The sequence below is a fragment of the Alosa sapidissima genome, chromosome 8 (genome assembly GCF_018492685.1).
Source record: "Alosa sapidissima isolate fAloSap1 chromosome 8, fAloSap1.pri, whole genome shotgun sequence".
Classification (NCBI taxonomy): domain Eukaryota; kingdom Metazoa; phylum Chordata; class Actinopteri; order Clupeiformes; family Clupeidae; genus Alosa; species Alosa sapidissima.
The window spans coordinates 979,856-999,526 of record NC_055964.1 but is presented as its reverse complement, the minus strand read 5'-3'; the positions used below and the strand labels follow the sequence as shown (position 1 = coordinate 999,526).

At 40.2% G+C, this 19,671-nt stretch overlaps 1 protein-coding gene across 3 annotated transcripts; it reads left to right on the top strand.

Annotated features, from left to right (window-relative positions):
* Positions 1 to 842: 842 nt before the first annotated feature.
* On the top strand, positions 843 to 12,199 carry coq2 (coenzyme Q2 4-hydroxybenzoate polyprenyltransferase). 3 transcript variants are annotated; one of them, XM_042101426.1, is made up of 8 exons: positions 843 to 987; positions 7,572 to 7,910; positions 8,969 to 9,135; positions 10,779 to 10,900; positions 11,006 to 11,091; positions 11,174 to 11,307; positions 11,386 to 11,574; positions 11,886 to 12,199. In XM_042101426.1, the coding sequence occupies exons 2-8, from the start codon at positions 7,601 to 7,603 to the stop codon at positions 12,024 to 12,026; spliced, it is 1,149 nt and encodes a 382-aa protein (XP_041957360.1). In that variant the 5' UTR covers positions 843 to 987; positions 7,572 to 7,600; the 3' UTR covers positions 12,027 to 12,199. The 3 variants fall into 3 exon arrangements, with proteins under 3 accessions (XP_041957360.1, XP_041957359.1, XP_041957361.1); XM_042101425.1 differs by lacking the exon at positions 843 to 987 and adding an exon at positions 6,991 to 7,156; XM_042101427.1 differs by lacking the exon at positions 843 to 987 and adding an exon at positions 7,418 to 7,474.
* The last annotated feature ends 7,472 nt before the right edge of the window (positions 12,200 to 19,671 follow it).

The following is a 19,671-nucleotide window of genomic DNA, read 5'->3' as shown; positions in this document are numbered from 1 at the left end:
TTCAGATTCCAGCTCAGCTTTGATCAGTATTAAAACATTTCAGTCAAAGTCAAGGCAGGACATTGTATGTGATATACTGAAAGTTGCAAATAATCTAGTAAAGTCAGGAATTGCTATAACTCTGGTATGGGTACCAGCTTATATAGGAGTTATATGAAATGAGTTAGCAGATAAAAGTGCTAAGCAAGCAGCTAGACATTCTAATGTAGATGTTGAAGTAAACTACAGCAAAGCAGAAATTAAAAGTTTGGTCAAAAACATAGTTAAGGGTAAATGGCAAACATTATGGGACAGTGGGCAGACTGGAAGACGGTTCTATAGTATTCAGAATAAAGTGGGAAAGAGCAGAAATACGAATAGAAGCAAGGAGGAGGAGGATGTATTTTCTAGAATGAGGTATGGACACACACGTCTAAATAAAACTGTGTTAATAATGAAGAAGCATGCTGATGGCAACTGTGAATTCTGTGGTAGTCCAGAGACTATAGAGCATGTTATTTTACACTGTAATAAATATCAGGAAGAAAGACAAAGACTAGTCTCACAATTACAAGGAGAACAGCTGAGGCTAAACTTAGAAGAGATTCTGCAAAGAAACACAGGGGAAATGTGTGTAAACTATGTAATTGGGTTCCTGAGGAATACAGGACTAATTAAAAGAATTTAGTATTATCTTTTTGTTTTGTTTTGTTTGTTTGTTTTTATTTGTTTGCATCCTATTAGGAAAGGTTAGACCAAAGATCCTTGATTACGCTTTAACCCTCTCTGGTTAGACTCCAGTACCACACTCCAGTCCAGTTGGTGGCGGTAATGCACCATTAAAGTTAGTTGCCAACCGCCCTAAAAACCGAAAGAAGAAGAAGAAGAAGAAGAAGAAGAAGAAGAAGAAACGTTCACATTCATCAGTGACAACAGAGCCAGTCTACGGGCCTGAGATAGGCTAGGCTACATTCTTTTTATACAGTCAATGGCTACATTGTATACGTGGTGAGTTTACCGAAGATTATTGATATGGGGAGAGTCTAAGCAAAGTCCTTGGTTGACACCAAATCGTTCAAATTTAACTGTTCACAGTAAACATGTTTGCCGCAAACGTTCGCCAATGTTTGCCGAATTTGAACGCACCTCTTTTCTGGTCCAAGTTGGAGACCCAAACGTTAACGTTACATGAAGTTATGTGAATGAGAGTGACCCGTGATGGTGTCTAGAAAAGAGGTCTTTGCTCTGAAGGTTTTTTGTTTGTTCAAGTTTATCGCTGTCAAGTAGACCTAGGCTACAACCTAGAAGCTAACCCTACGCTGAGGACTCACTACATCATTGACCCCCCCCCCAAAAAAATATCATTATTGAATGCTTATCTGGAATGATTTTTCTCTATCATCTTATTCTTTCACACATACGGGTATTTGTGGGCGTTTTTGGGAAGCAACCAGGGGCCTGTACTACTAAGGGAGCTTAACCTACCCATAACCCAGGGTTACTTTGTTAAACCAGGGTTGACAAAACCTGGTTATCTTAAGTGGTGTTAATCGGTACTACGACGCTGATTATGAAGTTGATTTGTTGAGCCGGGGTTAACCTGTGCGCGTTCACATAAAAGGGGCGGGTTGCAGCGCAAGTCACCACTTTCAATGATGACGTGATCACCTTATTTTACGGATGAGGAATGCAATTCAGAAGTGGGCATATAGATTACAGTAATAAGGATAATTGAATGTTTAAGTAGCCCCCATTGACTGATTTAGTGTATGCCTAATCCTGTGAACATTTCAGATGCAACACCATTGCCAAACGCACATGGCAGCAGGTGAAAATGAAACACAAAAACATTATACAGAATAGTATAGGCCTAGTTATAGCTTGCATTAATATTTCTTAATTATGAAATCATGTAGGCCTAGCTTATAGCCTTCACTTGGCCTCTGTTTTACAGCTAACAAGAAACAGGTGTCTTCGAACACTACTGTAGGAGGAAAGGCACCAGAGTGTTTTACAGTAGCAGAGGAGTTGGCCATCGCAAATAATAGTGGAAGGCCGATTATGGAGGGGGTTGAGGGAGGCATTCGGTCGGATTCTGGTGCTGTGGAAATGTGTAGCCTTTATGTGCAGGGTACAGTAATATGACATTCAATTCAACAAGTTTGTTAAAATGGTGATTTTTATTTATTAGTCAAGTCAAGTCAAGTCAAGTTTATTTATATAGCACATTTCATACACAGAGGTCATTCAATGTGCTTTACATAAACAAAACCAAACGATAATAACAAATAAAAGCATAGAAGGGCAATATAGTCAAAGAATAGTTAAAAGGTAAAGATCATAATAAAAAGAAAACATAAAACACAAGGTAAAATCATTTAAAAATAAAGAATAATTAGTAAGCAAAAACAAAGGCAAAAGTAGTAAAAAAAGTAATAAAAGACAAAGTAGAATAATTATCGAGGCAGATTCAGAATTTGTAACTCGGCACAGTTAGCAGAAAGCGTCTGAGAACAGTTTGGTCTTAAGTCTAGATTTAAAACTGGCTACAGTTGGGGCCTTTTTAATGTCATCCGAAAGTTGGTTCCACAGCTGAGCCGCATAGCAGCTAAAAGCTGCTTCACCATGTTTAGTTCTAACTGTAGGTTTTACTAGCAGGTTTTTCACCTGGGACCTGAGAGGACGAGAAGGTGTGTACTGCTGAAGCATGTCTGACAAGTATTTAGGTCCTGCTCCATTTACTGATTTATAAACAAGCAATAGTGCTTTAAAGTCAATTCTGTGACTTACTGGAAGCCAGTGCAAGGACTTAAGAATTGGAGTAATGTGGTCAGTTCTTTTAGTTTTTGTTAGAGTCCTAGCTGCTGCATTTTGTATCACCTGAAGCTGTTTAATAGTCTTTTTAGGAAGGCCTGTCAACAGTCCATTGCAGTAATCAACCCTGCTGGAGATAAATGCATGAATGAGTTTTTCTAAGTCATGTTTTCACATCAGCCCTCTGAGTTTGACAATATTTTTGAGGTGGTAAAAAGCTGATTTAGTTATCGCTTTCATGTGGCTGTTGAAATTTAGATCACTGTCAATTAATACACCAAGGTTTTTAACAGTATCCTTTGCCTTCAACCCTTTTGTGTCAAGGAGAGTGGCAACCCTAAGTCTTTCCTCATTTTTACCAAATATAATTACTTCAGTTTTTTCTTTGTTCAGCTGAAGAAAATTTTGAGACATCCAGGTGTTGATTTGTTCTATACACTGACACATAGATTCAAGAGGACCATAGTTGTTTGGTGATAGAGCTAAGTAAATTTGTGTGTCATCTGCATAGCTATGATATGAAATCAAATTATTTTGAATGATTTGTCCAAGTGGGAGCATATAGAGGTTGAATAATAGTGGCCCCAAGATCGACCCCTGGGGAACACCACAGGTCAAGGACGTTGGTGTTGAGGTACAGTTTCCGATGGCAACAAAGAAGCTCCTTTCTTGTAGATATGATTTTAGCCAGCTGATAACTATGCCTGTAAATCCAACCCAGTGTTCTAGTCTGTGTAGTAAAATATTGTGATCAACAGTGTCAAATGCTGCACTAAGGTCCAGTAGCACTAGGACTGATGTTTTACCTGAATCTGTGTTGAGGCGTATGTCATTGGAAACTTTAATGAGAGCTGTTTCAGTGCTGTGATTTGCCCGAAAACCAGACTGAAAGTAATCAAAATACCCATTTGATGTTAGGAAGGTGGTTAATTGATTAAAGACTACTTTTTCAATAATTTTGCCAATAAAAGGTAGATTGGATATGGGCCTGTAATTGTTTAGCATGGAGGCATCCAGGTTATTCTTCTTGAGAAGTGGCTTTACAACAGCTGTTTTCAGTGACTTAGGAAAAGTGCCAGACAGCAATGATACATTTACAATTTGAAGGACATCCGCCGCTATGAGGTGAAAAACAGTTTTGAAGAAATTGGTAGGCAGAGTGTCTAAGACACATGTGGAAGGGCTGAGATTCTGTACCGTTTTTTCAAGTGTTTCGTAGTCTATCAAGCTGAACTCTGACATCAAGTTTAGTTTCCCTCTGTTTGTTGCTGGAAGTTCAGGTTGTTGAATTTGTAATTGAGCAGATATGTTGAGTCTGATTTTGTCAATTTTACCTTTAAAAAAAGATGAAAACTCATTGCATTTATTAGTTGAGAGAAGTTCAGGCGCTAATTGTGAGGGGGGATTTGTTAACTTATCAACAGTTGAAAATAGAATACGAGTGTTATTTGAACTTCTATTGATAATGTTAGAAAAGAAAGACTGTCTTGCTTTGCATATTTCAGAGTTATATGTGCGGAGCATCTCTTTATGGATTTCATAGTGGATCTGAAGTTTGTATTTACGCCATTTTCTTTCAGTCTTCCTACACTCTCTTTTTAGAAGTTTAACTGCTGGATTTTGCCTCCATGGTGCTTTCTGTTTGTCCTTAACTTTCTTGAATTGTAATGGAGCAATGTCATCCATAATGTTTGCCATTTTTGCATTAAAGTGATCAAATAAGTCTTCAGAGTCTGACAGTTGACTTGACTTTAGTGAAAGTGCTTGCTCAAAGAGAGCACTTGTCTGATCATTTATGATTCTCCTTTTTACCATCATAGCTGTGTTTTGAGTGTGTGGGGACATAGACACATCAAAGAACACGCAAAAATGATCAGATAAGGCCAGGTCTTTAACAGCTGTAGAGACATCGAGACCCTTTGTGATAACAAGGTCGAGGGTATGGTCGAGAGAGTGTGTTGGCCCCTGTACATGCTGTGTTAGGGAGAAAGTATCGATTAGTGCAATGAATTCCTTGGCATAATTGTTTTCAGGATTATCCACATGCAAGTTTAGATCCCCTGATATAATAAGACAGTCATACTCTATGCAAACAACTGATAGCAGTTCACCTAGCTCTTCAAGAAAAACTTTAGCTGAATGTTTTGGAGGCCTGTAAATTGTCAGTAATAAAATCTGAGGAGAAGACTTAATGCATGCACACAGATATTCAAATGAAGTAAAGTCACCGAATGACGACTGATTGCACTGAAAAGACGTCTTGAAAATTGTGGCTATCCCCCCACCTCTTTTATTTGCTCTGGTAGCACTCAAAAAACTGAAGTTTGGGGGAGCTGATTCGATGAGAGTAGCAGCACTGTTTGCTTGATCTAACCATGTCTCAGTTAAAAGTAAAAAATCAAGGTTGTGTGTGCAAATTAGATCATGAATTAAGAATGATTTGTTTGAAAGAGATCTGATATTTAGGAGTGCTAGTTTTGTTAGTTTAAGTGTTGGGGAAATATGATCCATGGGGGAAATCTGAGGTTGATGTGGTACGGGTAGGAGATTGGACTGGTTTACCCTATAAGCTCGATGCATTTGTGTTCTATTTCTTGTCAATACAGGAATAGAGAATGTCATGGGCTTACTGGGTCCCGGCATGTTCTCAAAACTACTGTCAGTACCATTTATATTGCAGGGACCCTGAGAATATCATGCAATACAGTCATCATATAATTGTCCCCTGCTGCTGCCATCTGTATTTTCCACTGCACATTCCATGCTATATGCCGGCTGAGAAAATGAACTAAGAGGTTGCTGCTGCTTAAGAGATCCTTCTAAACGGGGAGGGGGAGGGCGAGGGGGTGGAGGTGCCCTTCGCTTCTTTGGTGCTAATGATCTTGGGCTAGTAAAACTCTGCATGGCTACTGGTAGCAGTCTCTCCATTCTTGCAGGGAACATCATGTGCTTGGGTGGGGATGGTGATGGGTATTCAGGGGATCCTGTGGAGTTTGAGTGGGTGGTGGGATGAAGGGGTGGGGATGGGGATGGGAGATTAGGGGGGTTTGTGTGGCCTGGGGAGTTTGATTGGGTGGGGACGTGATTGGGTATTAGGCCTACTGTAGGCTATGTCCGATTTATTTTAGGCTATTCTTGCTCAGATGTTCAGCATACTGTAGGCCTATGTCCGATTTATTTTCGGACATACGGTATTCTTGCATCACCGATTGAATACATGAATGTCCACGTACGGGCATTGCTATGAGACGTCTTCCTAGATCATCTGACAAAGATAACGAATTCCCTCGGCTGACAATCTATATCTTCATAGAGAATATCGTCCGGGTAGGCTATATATATTATCTGGCGGTCTCTAAAACCCCTCGCCCTGCGAAGAGAGTCCCTCACGATTTGCGCTCCAATGTCGTATGGATCATCCAGGTACGCCGACATGTCTCGGGAGAAATTGTTAGTGGAGGGGTGGTACTTATAAAGGGTGTGGTTAACGGAAACCTCGGGTTAACCAAGAACATAACCTGGTCGGAGCAGGTTTGAGATGCAGTGTAAATTGCCATGGTAGCATACCTCGGTTAAAACCTATCCACCTTTCGTAGTACGGGTTAATCGGGAAGTTACGCCACACGTGATCAAGTTACCCAGATAAGCCAGAAACCCCACTTCGTAGTACAGGCCCCAGGTACGGCATGCTGTTGGAGGTGCAAACAAACGCTGCATTGCCATTGAAATCACATAGTAAGGAGCTGGCTCAAGGGTTATAAAAGTATCTTCTCGTGTTTAGTTGTATAATGAAGGCACAGTTTTTATAGCCATCCATGCGTGTTCACTTCTGGCTCCTTAATATCAATTTGGTAACCATAACGGGCTGATATGTTTTTAGATCACTAAACATATCGGAGGTGTCAAATGTTGAGGTACTCCAGTCTAGATTTTTTGACGTTAATCACTCCTATGATGTAGGCCTATTGCTATTGTCTATCCAAAGTAAAATGCCTGTTTCGAAGTTAACTTATGGTCAAATAAGCAAAAAATGTTTGCCCCTCCAAGTAGCCTGTGATGCGAGTTTGTGTGAAAGAATTTTTAAAGTAGGCCTACCTGCAGATAGCCTGGAGATTCCAGACCCTGGACTTTAACGCAATTAGATAACACTACGACTGTCATCTGTTTAGCTCGTCTTTGGCCCGCCTATATCAGATACACCAATGTGATTGGCGTGATCGGCCGTTGGACCTTGCACACTGCCTGCGTGACACGCACGTCTCAGGTGTGGCTTGAGCTGTGCTGCAGCCACGTGCCAACTAGAAATACTGGAGAAGAGGCAAGGCAAGCGTGTTGGAAGCACGTTCAGCTGAGTGCATGGGAGGTGTGTTAACTGCCTGTTTTCATTTTGGCACCCATGTTAACAGGTCAGAGCTTGTACACTGCCCACACTGCCTGCGTCACACGCATTGCTCAAGCTGTGCTGCAACCGTGTGGCAGCTAGAAATAGGAATTGCACCTATTTTACATGCAAGAGGAAAGCATGTTGGAAGTGTTTCCAGCCAAAAGAGACAGTAAAAGATGTTTTAACAGTCGCAGCATCAGTAACGCTTCTGGTATGAAACTGCGATGCAATACTGATGGTACATAGTGCTCAGCTGGGCACTATGAATTTTGCCTCACACTTCAAGACCCTTACAAGGCTTGGGGCTTTGCACCAAATTGTTTTCAACTATTGCTGACATGCTTGATTTGCATTTTAAAGGCCATGCTTATTCAATGTTTCTGTCCATTTGTAGATGTGAATGAGAAGATCTACACTTATAGTATGATGGCCATCCTAAAGCCCCTATCATACTGCAGATGGACGATGCCTTACAGAGCCTTCTACACATGCATATACCCAACTTCAAATCACAAAAACAAGGACACAAGCCTTTTCATTCCTCCCCTACGAGTATTATGTCATAAACAGAATGACATACATGGTCACGGTGCATGTATTCGTTCTCTGTGTGGAATAGAGCAGAGGACTCTTGGTAAAAGACAGTTCAGTATGTCTGCAGCGGCTATTGTGAACTCAGCTCCTGCATCTGTACAACCATACCTTCGTTTAATGCGGCTTGACAAACCCATTGGTGAGTGAACCAGACACGTGTACACTTTTATTACATATACATGCTTACTTGATTATATTTATTTGGTATCTTTTATTGATTTATGTATTGTGTTTTCTAACTTTAATATTAATTAATGCACGGTCAGGCGGTAAGTCAGGTGAGTTAGTCAACTTGTGCAGTTATACATCGCTCCCAGTAGTCTTGCGATCTTTTCTTCTTTTCCAACATGAAGTTTAAAATGAAAAGTCGCCGTATTGATATGGTGGAGGAGAGTGAAACTGCATAGCAGATGTGGCTGGATATGTGTCCAGAGAGGGACTTTGCATGGCAGGAGCACTGGGGGTGCTCTATTGCTGCACTAGGTCAGCTTTTTATAGTGATGCTGAGTTCATCATTCGTATTGCCTTCATTCCACATGAAACAATCCCAGCATACCATATTTTTGTGACGTCAATTTAAAAACGTACAATTGATTTGTCTGGAGCCAAAAGTGTTGTTATTAAACTAATCAAACTTGTGCATTCTGTGATTTGGGTGGGAGTTTCACTTACCTGCTGCTTGACTGAGAATGTTGATTATCTGAAGGCACTTTTCCTTAGCCAAGATACATGGATTAAGCCTAGTCCTGGATTGAAAATACTTCAAAGAGATAGGCCTAGAGTGGGGGGGAACATGTTTAATCTAGGACTAGGCTTAACCCATGCACAGGAAACTGGCCCGGTCCAAGTTCTTGTTCCAAAACCTGAGATGTAGGCGGTGCAAGATTGTGAATTAATCATCAGGCACATAAGCAATAAAGAAGAAATGTGCTTTGATTGATTAGCTGTTTGTTTTTTAATCAAGAACACAGATTTCACAGATCCTTTTAGCTAAGACATTGTACACTTCTTTTTTCTTACTGGCTACATGTTCATGCCTTTGAATACTGATCAATAAAGTATCTATATATCCATCCACCCATCCATCCATCCATCCATCCATCCAGGAGCAGAGAGGAATAGAGAACAATTCTTGAAATGCATGCTGTAACATAGAAATTACATTATTAATGACTGGCTGTTTCTGTTGTGCCACAGGAACGTGGTTACTCTTCTTGCCTTGCACATGGAGCATAGGGCTGGCTGCAGATCCTGGCTGCCTTCCAGACATAAGCATGCTAGCCCTGTTTGGAACTGGGTCCTTGTTAATGAGAGGGGCTGGCTGCACTATCAACGATATGTGGGATAAAGACTATGACAAAAAGGTAAACATCTTCTCACTACAGATTTTTACTCTTTTGATCATGCCCAAAACATGTAGACATATTATAGCTTATGGCATTGATAGTAATAGAGTTGGACAATCCCTGATAAAAAAGCCTGGCTAGATGAATGACCTTTACTGATAGGTACGTTGTAGGGATCCACCAGTTGATCGGCTGGTGACCAGAATTGGCCGATTTTCATGTGATCGGCCATGAACAGCGACCGGCCGGTCAGTTTGAGACATGCCGATTATGCTGGTCAAATGGACTCGTGCGCCACACTAAAAACAACGTCACCCAGCTGAGTTTGAAGTTTGAAGACGCTAGCAAAGGCCAACACTCAGGGCTGGATGTACAAAGAAAGCACTAAGAAAAAACTAGTTTTTCTATGCACAGAAAGCGAATGTGCTTTCCCATATTGCATAGAATTTACTAAGATGTCACTTCATTACGTAAACAGCGCTCATCACCGCCTGTCCCTGCTCACTCTACAACAAAATTGCATGCCCACAGCTGAACCACAAGTGCAGTTGAATGGAGTTAACTGATTGTGACATTAAAAATAATTAAAGTTTAGTGATCATACATGATAAGATGTCAACAAGCAGCGACATACAGAGTAGGCCTAGTAGTTTTACTCCACTCCACATATTGGAACTATTTACTGCATGTCTCTACAAGGCCAATTTGATGGTAAATGAACTTAGTGGGGCTGTAGTGGGGCGCTACCAAGAGAACCAGTAATGCAACTTCAAGAATTGCCGACCTGGAGACATCTCGCAAGAATCGTGAAACATTACCTTGTCAGTAAATATAACTCTTTGGAGCTTTTGCCTGTTGTTAATCCTTCACCTCCATAACAAAAGCATTTTCATTGTGTACAGGGGGAACAAGCCATGAGAAGTTGGCTATTTACAACGGCAAAGTAAAATATAAATATATCACAACTCTAGGGGGAGCTCTAGAGTCACCAAAAATACCTTAAACTGCATAGTATACCATTAATGTCTTTCATTCAGACCCATTACATAGGGTGCACAAAACAAGGTCTATGATTGGGTGAGTTTGGTGTGGAAGAACTTGACTAACTCACACAGAACCCTGACCTCAACCCCATAAAACAGTTTTGGGATTAACTAACAGAGATTGTGAGCTAGGCCTTCTAGTCCGACATTAGCACCTTACCTCTCAAATGCTCTTCTTGAGTGGGCAAAAAATCCCAGGTACACTCCAATCTTGTGGAAAGTCTTCCCAGGAGAGTGGAAGCTGTTTTAGCCATCCTATAGCCTGGGTAAACCCAGATGAATCTGTTAACACATTTGAATTTGCCATTTGTCCATCTGGAAAAGATTCCATTGATGCCCATATTCAAACTTTCTGTTTTACGAAATCCAGGGACATAACCAGAAGTGAAGTTAAACTTTAATTGGAGCAAACTCTTACCAAATTGTTTCAGAAGTAAAGCAAACAGATCTTTTTTGTAAACATCTTTCTTGTTAAGGATGTCCTGGTTGTTCAACAAAGCCAAGTGCACTGACTGAAGGGGTGTGTGTGGGGCGCACTGTTACCATATAACAGAAAGAGATGTGTTATTTTGTATTTGTAGATGAATGATCTGTGTTTCATTACAAACTCTTTTGTAGGTAGTTAGAACTGCTACCCGACCCATTGCTTCAGGTGAAATCTCACGGTTACAGGCTCTGGGGTTTTTGGGAGCTCAGCTCAGCCTAGCCCTCTGTGTCCTCCTGTGCTTGAACTATTACAGGTGACATCACATATCACATGACTTGTGTGCCATCTTAAAGTAGAATACTGTTGATATACCTTACTTGCAGATATTTCAGACAAATCAAGTGTATTTTTTCTATAGTGTAATCCTTGGAGCTGCTTCACTGATGTTAGTTGTCACATACCCCTTCATGAAGCGTATAACATATTGGCCACAACTCATGCTGGGTAGGAAATCATCCTAATTATATTCCAGAAATTATGTATTACAAGTGTGGTACTCATCCATCACCAAGTTTTTTTTTTTCAGGTCTTACCTTCAATTGGGGGGCATTGCTGGGATGGTCAGCAGTGATGGGATCATGTGATTGGTCCATCTGTTTGCCGCTCTATTTTTCAGGTGTGATGTGGACACTGATCTATGACACCATTTATGCTCACCAGGTAATACTGAGATTTTTCCGTAAGGGCTCAGAAATTCTCTAGGCAATAAGGTACTTACATGTTTGTTGTATTCATCAGGATAAAGAAGATGATGTTAGAGTGGGTATCAAGTCGACAGCCCTGAGGTTTGGAGAGCAGACTAAACCATGGCTTTCTGGCTTTTCTGTGGCCATGTTGGGAGGCCTCATTCTTGCTGGGCTTAATGCTCAGCAGACTCTACCTTATTATGCAGCAGTCTCAACCACTGCCATTCATTTGACCCATCAGGTGAGTTGAATAAGTAAACCATTGTCGTCACAGGTAGCTTAAGCTTTTAATGGCTAATGGAAATATAACTAGGAACACAGTGCTGAGAATCGACAAAGTCAATTCAGTGACTTCCACCTGACAACAGTTCTACTCTTTACAAGTCTAGTAGAGGTCATGTCATGAAATATAAGAAATCAAAGCTTTGCTTAGCAGTGATATCATTTGTTCAATCATTAGTCCTTTTTCTGACTGATTGTGCTCTATTTTTTGAGTTACTTGTTCCATCATGGGAAATGTCTCTGAATTGATTGTGTTGTTTCATCACACAGATCTCCTCACTGGACATTAATAAGTCAGAAGACTGTTGGAAAAAATTTGCTTCTAATAGAAATATTGGGCTTATTTTGTTTTTTGGAATAGTTTTTTCCAATTTAATGAAGAAACAAGAGAATGGATCAATAGAAAATTAAACTTGTCCATTAATATTACAAATACAATTAAGCTTATGTGATGTATGAGTATCATTTAGAGTCTCAAAAGCAATTTAACATTTTAGACAAAAGGAAAAGGAGGAATCGCCATGATGTGTATCAAAGTGGTATTCATTCAGCTGAATTCACTGATAAAGCTGTTTCAACAAAAATGTGTCCACTGTTTATTTCAAAGCTTTGGGGCCTGTGTCCACCAATCGCGTTTTTTTTGTTTCCGGCGACAGCGCCCTCAACCTCATTTTCAGAGCGCTTCGGTCAAGTGTTTATTGTTGCTATGTTACCAAAATCTTCTGCCAGCACATCTTTTTGAAACGTTGTCTAATGCTAACTAACTAGCTAACTGAAATGGCAGCAATCGTTTAGGACTTAACTCGCTAAATATGACTTCGACTGACAAAAGGAGTTTATTTGGCATTACATAGAATAGGGCATTCCTCTAGGCTTTGTAATTTGCGTTCAGTTTGCAGCAGTGGTTTAATATTAGTCACAATACGAGAATTTACCATGACGTCACAATAACAATATACATTCTTCCGGGTGGCAAAAGCTGAAGCATTCTCCATTGGCACTACTAGTAAACAAACCCTTCCATGTCATTTGACCAGGGCAGAGCGATCAAGAAAACAGAGTAAATGGCTTGAATAAATGATTTTTGTCTTGCGGGGTGCTACGGGACTTCTCATTCATATTCATATGGTTATGGGAAGTCTTATTAATATGCAATGAGTCATACGTGTCTCCATGCATGCGTCCACTCTACCATAGTTTGAACGAAGTGAAGTGTCAGTCGAAATCAAAGGCGAATGATGAAAATGCTACGTGAGGTAAATTGCTTGGGGAACCCACCGACCCACCGTCGGCCTAGGCCTAGGCCTAATAGGCTACATTTCAACAGGTAAGTTAATTCAAAAACAGACGTGGTGGAAATTTAGACATAGTTAACATGAGAGACTGGCCGGTACAAAACACCTTGTTCAGGTTCCCGTAAAATCTGATTTAAGGCCCCCTTAAAATAAAATCGGCTGAACAAACACATTTAAGTATTCTACTTTGGTTTTCTTATAATTTTCCCTGAAGTATTTAAGGTTTTCTCCTTTTCTTATCTAAGAAATTCCGTTGTACAAACGACCTTAGCAGCTAACCACATGAGGTTCGGTTCGCCAGGCAAAACGTAAAAAAAAAAGGTTTATTTTGGTGTCCTGATGACAGTCAGGATAATATCTAACTAGCTAGCTAGTATTGTTCAATTCATGTCTATATATGGCTTTACTGATGAATGGATAAATGTCACCGAAAATTATTAAGGTAAGATATATCATAAGCTTGGGTTGCAGACTACGGCAGCAAGCAACAACTATGTCCGTTGAACGTAGCCTATCAGTTGAGTTATTCATTGCTAACATACTATTGATAGGCCTACAGTAGTGCATTAATAACTATAGCTAACATCGTGAAATTAATTGTCACTGCCATGTTTGGCTGTCATCCGTCAAACTTGTCAAAGTTAGTTATAGGCCTACTCAGATTTGTAATGCGTCATTCACTATCTGATTTTATCAACAATATGTGCACACTGCTATTATTTTGGACAGTCCTGTATGACCAACATCTGCATCCTCAGAAAAGCAAGCACAAATTAGCAAACAAACAATCTCCGTGGTTGATACTAAAGGGACAAAATTTAAGGTGCTTTGTGCAAACGGCCCTAAGGAGATGGCAATAAATGAAATGCATAGTAGCCTAGGCTAGCCTACTATAGCCTAATGTGTAAATACAAGGATACAAGGACGTTTATTGTTACATGCATATAGTTACTAGTAAGTAATGCAAGTAATGTTACAAGTAAGAAATGCAGTGAAATTGTATGATGAAGGGACTTACTATTGCAAGCAGAGTACTGTATGTATGATGTATGTGAGTGATGACGGTGAAGATGTGTGTGTGGGCGGGAGGGGAGTGGAGCAGTGACTGTGTGTGTAGTGTGCTGTAAGTATGTAGAGGATGTGTGTTGGAGAAGATCCTGAAGACAATGTGCTGTGTATGTAGGGGGGGGGGGGCAGTGTACTGTATGTATGTGAGGTGATGATGTAAGTGTGTGTGTGTGTGTTGGGGATGGGGGATGGGGGGGGGGGGGGGGGGCAGTGTACTGTATGTATGTGAGGTGATGATGTAAGTGTGTGTGTGTGTGTGTTGGGGTTGGGGGGGGGGGCAGAAAGGCTAGGCAATCAAGGACATGGGTAGATAGATGGAGGAGAAATCAAAAATAATAAATAAAAAGTTATATGGAGATGTGCAAAAGTTGGAGAAAGTCAGATGTGTGTGTGTGTATGTGTGTTTTGACGTGTGATGAAATAAGAAAATAAATAAAAGGTCTGTAACATAGGGAGAGGAATGTAAAAGTGCTAAAAGTCATGTAGGTGTGTGTGTGTGTGTGGGGGGGGGGGGGGTCATGAGTGCTGAGGAGTGAATGAGTGCAAATTCAGTATAGTGTGAATTCAGAGTTGGGAAATGTTTGAGAGTGCTGAGGAGTGAATGTGTGCAAAGTCAGTATAGTCAGAGTTCGGATGGCCTGGGGATAAAAACTTCTCCTGAGTCTCTCAGTTCTGGCTTTGTGACTACACAGGCGTCTTCTTGATTTCAGCGGTAAGAATAATCCATTGTTAGGATGAGAAGAGTCCTTCAGAATCTTTTGGGCTCTTAGGAGTACTCTGCTGGAATAGATATCTTGTAGAGCAGGGAGTTGAGTTCTTATAGTACGTTCAGCTGAGCGCACTACTCTCTGCAGAGTACTACAATCTCTAACTGTGGAGTTCCCATACCAGGTGATGATGCTACCAGTTAGAACACTCTCAACCACTGAAGTGTAGAAGGCCTTCATGATGGATGTAGAAACTTTGAATTTCCTTAGCTGACGAAGGAAGTAGTCGTTGTCTGGACTTCTTCAGAACATATTGAGTGTTAACAGTCCATGTTAAGTCTTCAGTAATGTGAACACCAAGGTATTTAAAACTTGTGACTCTCTCTACAGGTTGCCCGCTGATCATTAGTGGGGTGTAACTGCAGTTCTGCTGCTTCCTTCTGTAATCCACTACCATTTCCTTGGTTTTATTGATATTCAGTGTCAAGCTGTTAGATTGACACCACTGTGCCATCTCATCAACCTGATCCAAGTAGAGCTGTTCATTGTTGTTACTAATCAGGCCCAAGATCACTGTGTCATCTGCAAACTTGATGATGGAGGTATGACTACTGTTGGCTTTGCATTCATGTGTGTAGATGTTGTACAGCAGTGGACTCAAAACACAGCCTTGGGGAGCACCAGTGCTGATGGTTAATGAGTCAGATGTCAGACCCCCCACTCTAACCACTTGTGAACGGTTGGTGAGGAAGTCAAATATCCAGTGACACAGGGTGGTGTTCAGTCCTAAGGCCTTCATCTTTGTGACCAAGGTGAGGGGCACTATCGTGTTGAATGAACCTCAGCCTGCCATTAAGTGGTTATTTTAGTGACTGTTGCTGTTTGACACAATCTGTTAGATGGTGTATTTCCCTGCTATCTAAATAAAAAGGCTATGATCGGGTTTTTGTTGCTCGGATCGGATACAGATGTAAGAAGTGGCTACTCGTCCACTAGCTTTAAACTTCACCCACAGGTTCCGCTGGATATTTTTTTTTCTTTCTGAAAGACCTCGATAAAAACCCTACACTTTTTGCTGTATATCTGGCGGCACAACCCCAAACACAACACGTTTTCGTTATTGTTTCAACTTTGATCAACAACAATGTTTTAACTATGTAAGGTCAGTGGAAGGCTCTTGCGTTCTGCCACCGGGAAGGATCTTGGAGCCGATTGTTTACAAACATTCTGAAATGCGGTATAGGGGCCTATTGCACAAAATTAGGATGAGGGATTAAGCCGGGATATCTTGGTTATCCTGGCTCAATTTATCCGTGATCCAGCTGCACAAAAGCGGGATAGGGGGCAGCAGGATATGTTATGGTATAAATCACCATGGCAATTTATTCTGTGGAGCTAGCCTGCTCCAGACCAGGCTAAGTTCCAGGATCTATTTAATCTCATCCCTTATCTCAGTCAGCAGTCACCGCAAATGGAAACCAATAGTTATTCCACTGCCCACTACACATTGTTATCACATATACCTAGACCCACTGTCATTATTTAAACGTTTGTGATCATTAATTAACTCACATAATCGCCATTCCTGACCTGTCATGCGACAACGTGACGTCACGGGAGTGCCTAACCATTTCACGCGTGGTGGTCGCGGAACTAGTTGCAATATTCTCCTTAACAGAGTTGTTGCTGTTGTGAGAAGGCTATCTACCTAATTCACACCGTAGAAGAAGCAATAAAGCCGCTCTAGTTGCCATGGTGAATCTGTGATCAGTGGCGGGGTCTATTTGAGGGAGCCGTGAGCGCGCACTTATCCAGGATAGGTTTCACCTGGCTTGATGAATCCGTGTCTGCTCATCCTGGCTTGCTCGTTGTGCAACCAGTTAAGCCTATACGCTCTTGTTTTGGATTCATTGAGCGCAGCTTAGTAACTTATCCCGGATGTCTTAATTCTGCTTTTGTGCAACAGGCCCCAGGACTTGGCTGATTGAGTTTTCCTCTGCCACCAACATTGTTTACAGTGTAGGTCCCGCCCCTTCCTTGATTTCAATTGGCTAGCAAGAGAGAAGTGACATTGACGAGCCCAGCGCCGTTCTAAATGCACTCAGAGTGCCGTAGAAAAAAACTGTCGGCGCCGAGGGCTTTTTTCCGCCGAGGGCGCTGAGTGCTGTGAAAGCTGAACTTCATAGGATTTGTATAGAAAATAGCCGCCATCAGCGCAAAAAACGTGTTTGGTGGATTCAGGCCCTTATAGTTATGGTTTCAGCATAATTCTTGTCAAGAATGATGACTATATGAGATCAACTATGCAGGAATAATAGTAGACATGTTTTAAGTGAAAGGTTAAAATCCTAGTAAAAATACACACTTCTCTTACAAAACTTTAAACAGTGAAGATAACAAGGGAAAAATAACCCATTTGGAAAATCATTTTGGTAATCATTGGGGTCCAAGCAGAAGACAGAATTGCAAAAAAAAATGATGTGCATTAAAAAAATACATTTGGACATTTTCAACAAGATGTGGAGGTATTATGGGTCACAGCCTCAAGTAGTTTTTGTCCGTATGGTCTGGAAAGGATGTACACCAAGTTTCTTGAGATTTGGGTGAAGTGCCCCCATAGGAGTTTGTTCTACTTTCACCATTTTCTAAAATTGCAGGAGAATTTTTTCGGGGTTGTTTTTTTGTGACAAAATTAAATAAATAAATAAATAAATAAAAGTTGCCATAAATAAATAAAAAGTGAAATAAATTAAAAAAAATTAAACTAGAAAATGTAATTTCGAGGAAATTACCAGTGCATGGAAATATAAACATACTGTATATTAACAAAATGCAAAACAAACTTTTATTTGATAACAGTTGGCAGAAGTCATAGTTGATAACAACTGACAGTTGAAATGGCTGAACAGTTAAATAGTTGAGTAGTTTAAATAGTTAAATTATTTAATAGTGAATTATTATAGTGAGGACATTTATTTTGAAATAGTTGTGGGCAGAGGAAATAGTTGAACAGGATCTACTAATGGGTAGAAGAGTGAATGGTTTGAAGAGGATGAATGGATAGAAAGTTGGATGGAATGTGCCTTATATCCTTGTAGAATGGAGATACACAGAGAGAGTTGGCCTAATTGAGCAGAAAGCAGTTGATACAGGTGCAATCAGTTTAACCCTTAAAGGAGTACCGTAATGTTGGGAAATTAACATTCTAAAGAATATCTGGGTTCATTGAATTCAACATAGAATTTTAGAACCTTCAATTGTTGCGGAACTTAGAATGTTCAAAAACCTACACCTTTAAGGGTTAACTAGCTTTTTGATGGGACCTAGTTGAGCAGCTGGGAGTTGATACAGGTGCAAATCAAGTTAATTAGCCCATTATGATGTCATAGTCCCCATACAAAGTCTATGGGGAAAAATAAGCTTGTTTTTTATTAATATCTCAAAAAGTATAAAGTTTACAAAAGTGAAAAATACATTCCTCAAGTCTCCTTTTCAAGACCTATGTTACAAAGTTTGAACGAAGTTTCTACGTTAAACGGTTGAAGCTGAATTAGACGCAGAAATTTGGTGGGAAGAAGAAGAAGAAGAAGAAGAAGACTTCGGATAACAGAACAGTGCATTTTCATGCACTGTAATAAAAATAAGTCAGAAGAAGCCCGTGGAATAACAATAGTGCTGGGCGGTATGACCAAAAATGTATATCATGGTATTTTTCAAAATTCTTACGGTTTCACGATATATGACGGTATTTTTTTCCATAAATAATCAGATGTTCACAGCATTTTCTACAAGTTGGGAGAGGAATTGCTGCAGTACATTGAGTAAGGATGGTCTATTTTACTCTCATGATGTAGAATAACTCCACACTGACTAGTGGTAATGCAGTTTAGCATGGCCCCAGAAAATGATGCTGTTTACAAAGAGCCACTCATGATTCTAATGAAGAATCTAATCAGAATGCAAAGACAATTGCAGTCAAAATACAGAACTTTTACTGTGCAAATTTCACAAACATTTTGTATGAAACCAATACAAAAAGTAGTGCAACTTGCAATAATTATACTTTTTTGAAAATTATACAATTTAAAATAAAACCTCTCTGCTAATATGCTTACTCTGTCAAATAGGCCTATATCAGAAACCAGAAAGCTAACGTTAACTTCATGTGGATGTGGATGTCTTGTTAGCCTGCCATGAGCTTCGGTTCGGTTCGCTAGGCAAAACATCAACACAAAAGTTTGTTTTGGTTCACTGATGACAGTCAGGATAATTTCTAACTAGCCAGCTAGTATTGCTCAGTGCATGTCTATAACATGCTTTACTTGCTACCTGGATAATTTCAGCGGATATTCTTAAGGTGAGATGAATGATAAGAACATTAAACTTAACTGTGTTCGGTGGGTTGCTAACTAACATCACCTACTAGCCAGCTAGTTACAGCTGTTAAACAATCTAAATAGAATTTTCGTGACGGTAAATCCCTTTCAATGCAGTATCCCTTAACATGTTTTCTTATCTAAAGAAACAATTTAAGGTATTCTGTGCAACACCCTTAAATAAACCCCCTACCTAAGGAGAAATTAAGCCTTAAGGGTCATACTTCAGGGGAAAAACTTATTGTGTTTTGTGTTTACCCTCACTATGTCTCGCATTGGCACCATGCATGCATGTGAAGAAAGTCCTGTCTGAAACACTGTCGTGCGGCGCAGCGTTCCAAACGTTGTGTAATCAAATACACCAATATGGCGGTATATTAAAAATTCATATCATAACGAAAATATACACCGGTATACGGTGTGAACTGGTATACCGCCCAGCACTAAATAACAATATAGTGCTGTAATAATAATAATAATAAGAAGACTTCGGATAACAGAACAGTGCATTTTCATGCACTGTAATAATACACATATCAACATTTACATTTGCATAAGGTCTTGTAATGCGCCATGAAATAAATAAGTATGTCAGTCACCGATCAAGGCG

Coding starts and splice junctions, on each gene's coding strand:
- coq2 (XM_042101425.1), top strand. Junction 7,911..8,968: donor GCGGCTTGACAAACCCATTG/GTGAGTGAACCA, acceptor GTTGTGCCACAG/GAACGTGGTTACTCTTCTTG. Junction 11,575..11,885: donor CCATTCATTTGACCCATCAG/GTGAGTTGAATA, acceptor TTCATCACACAG/ATCTCCTCACTGGACATTAA.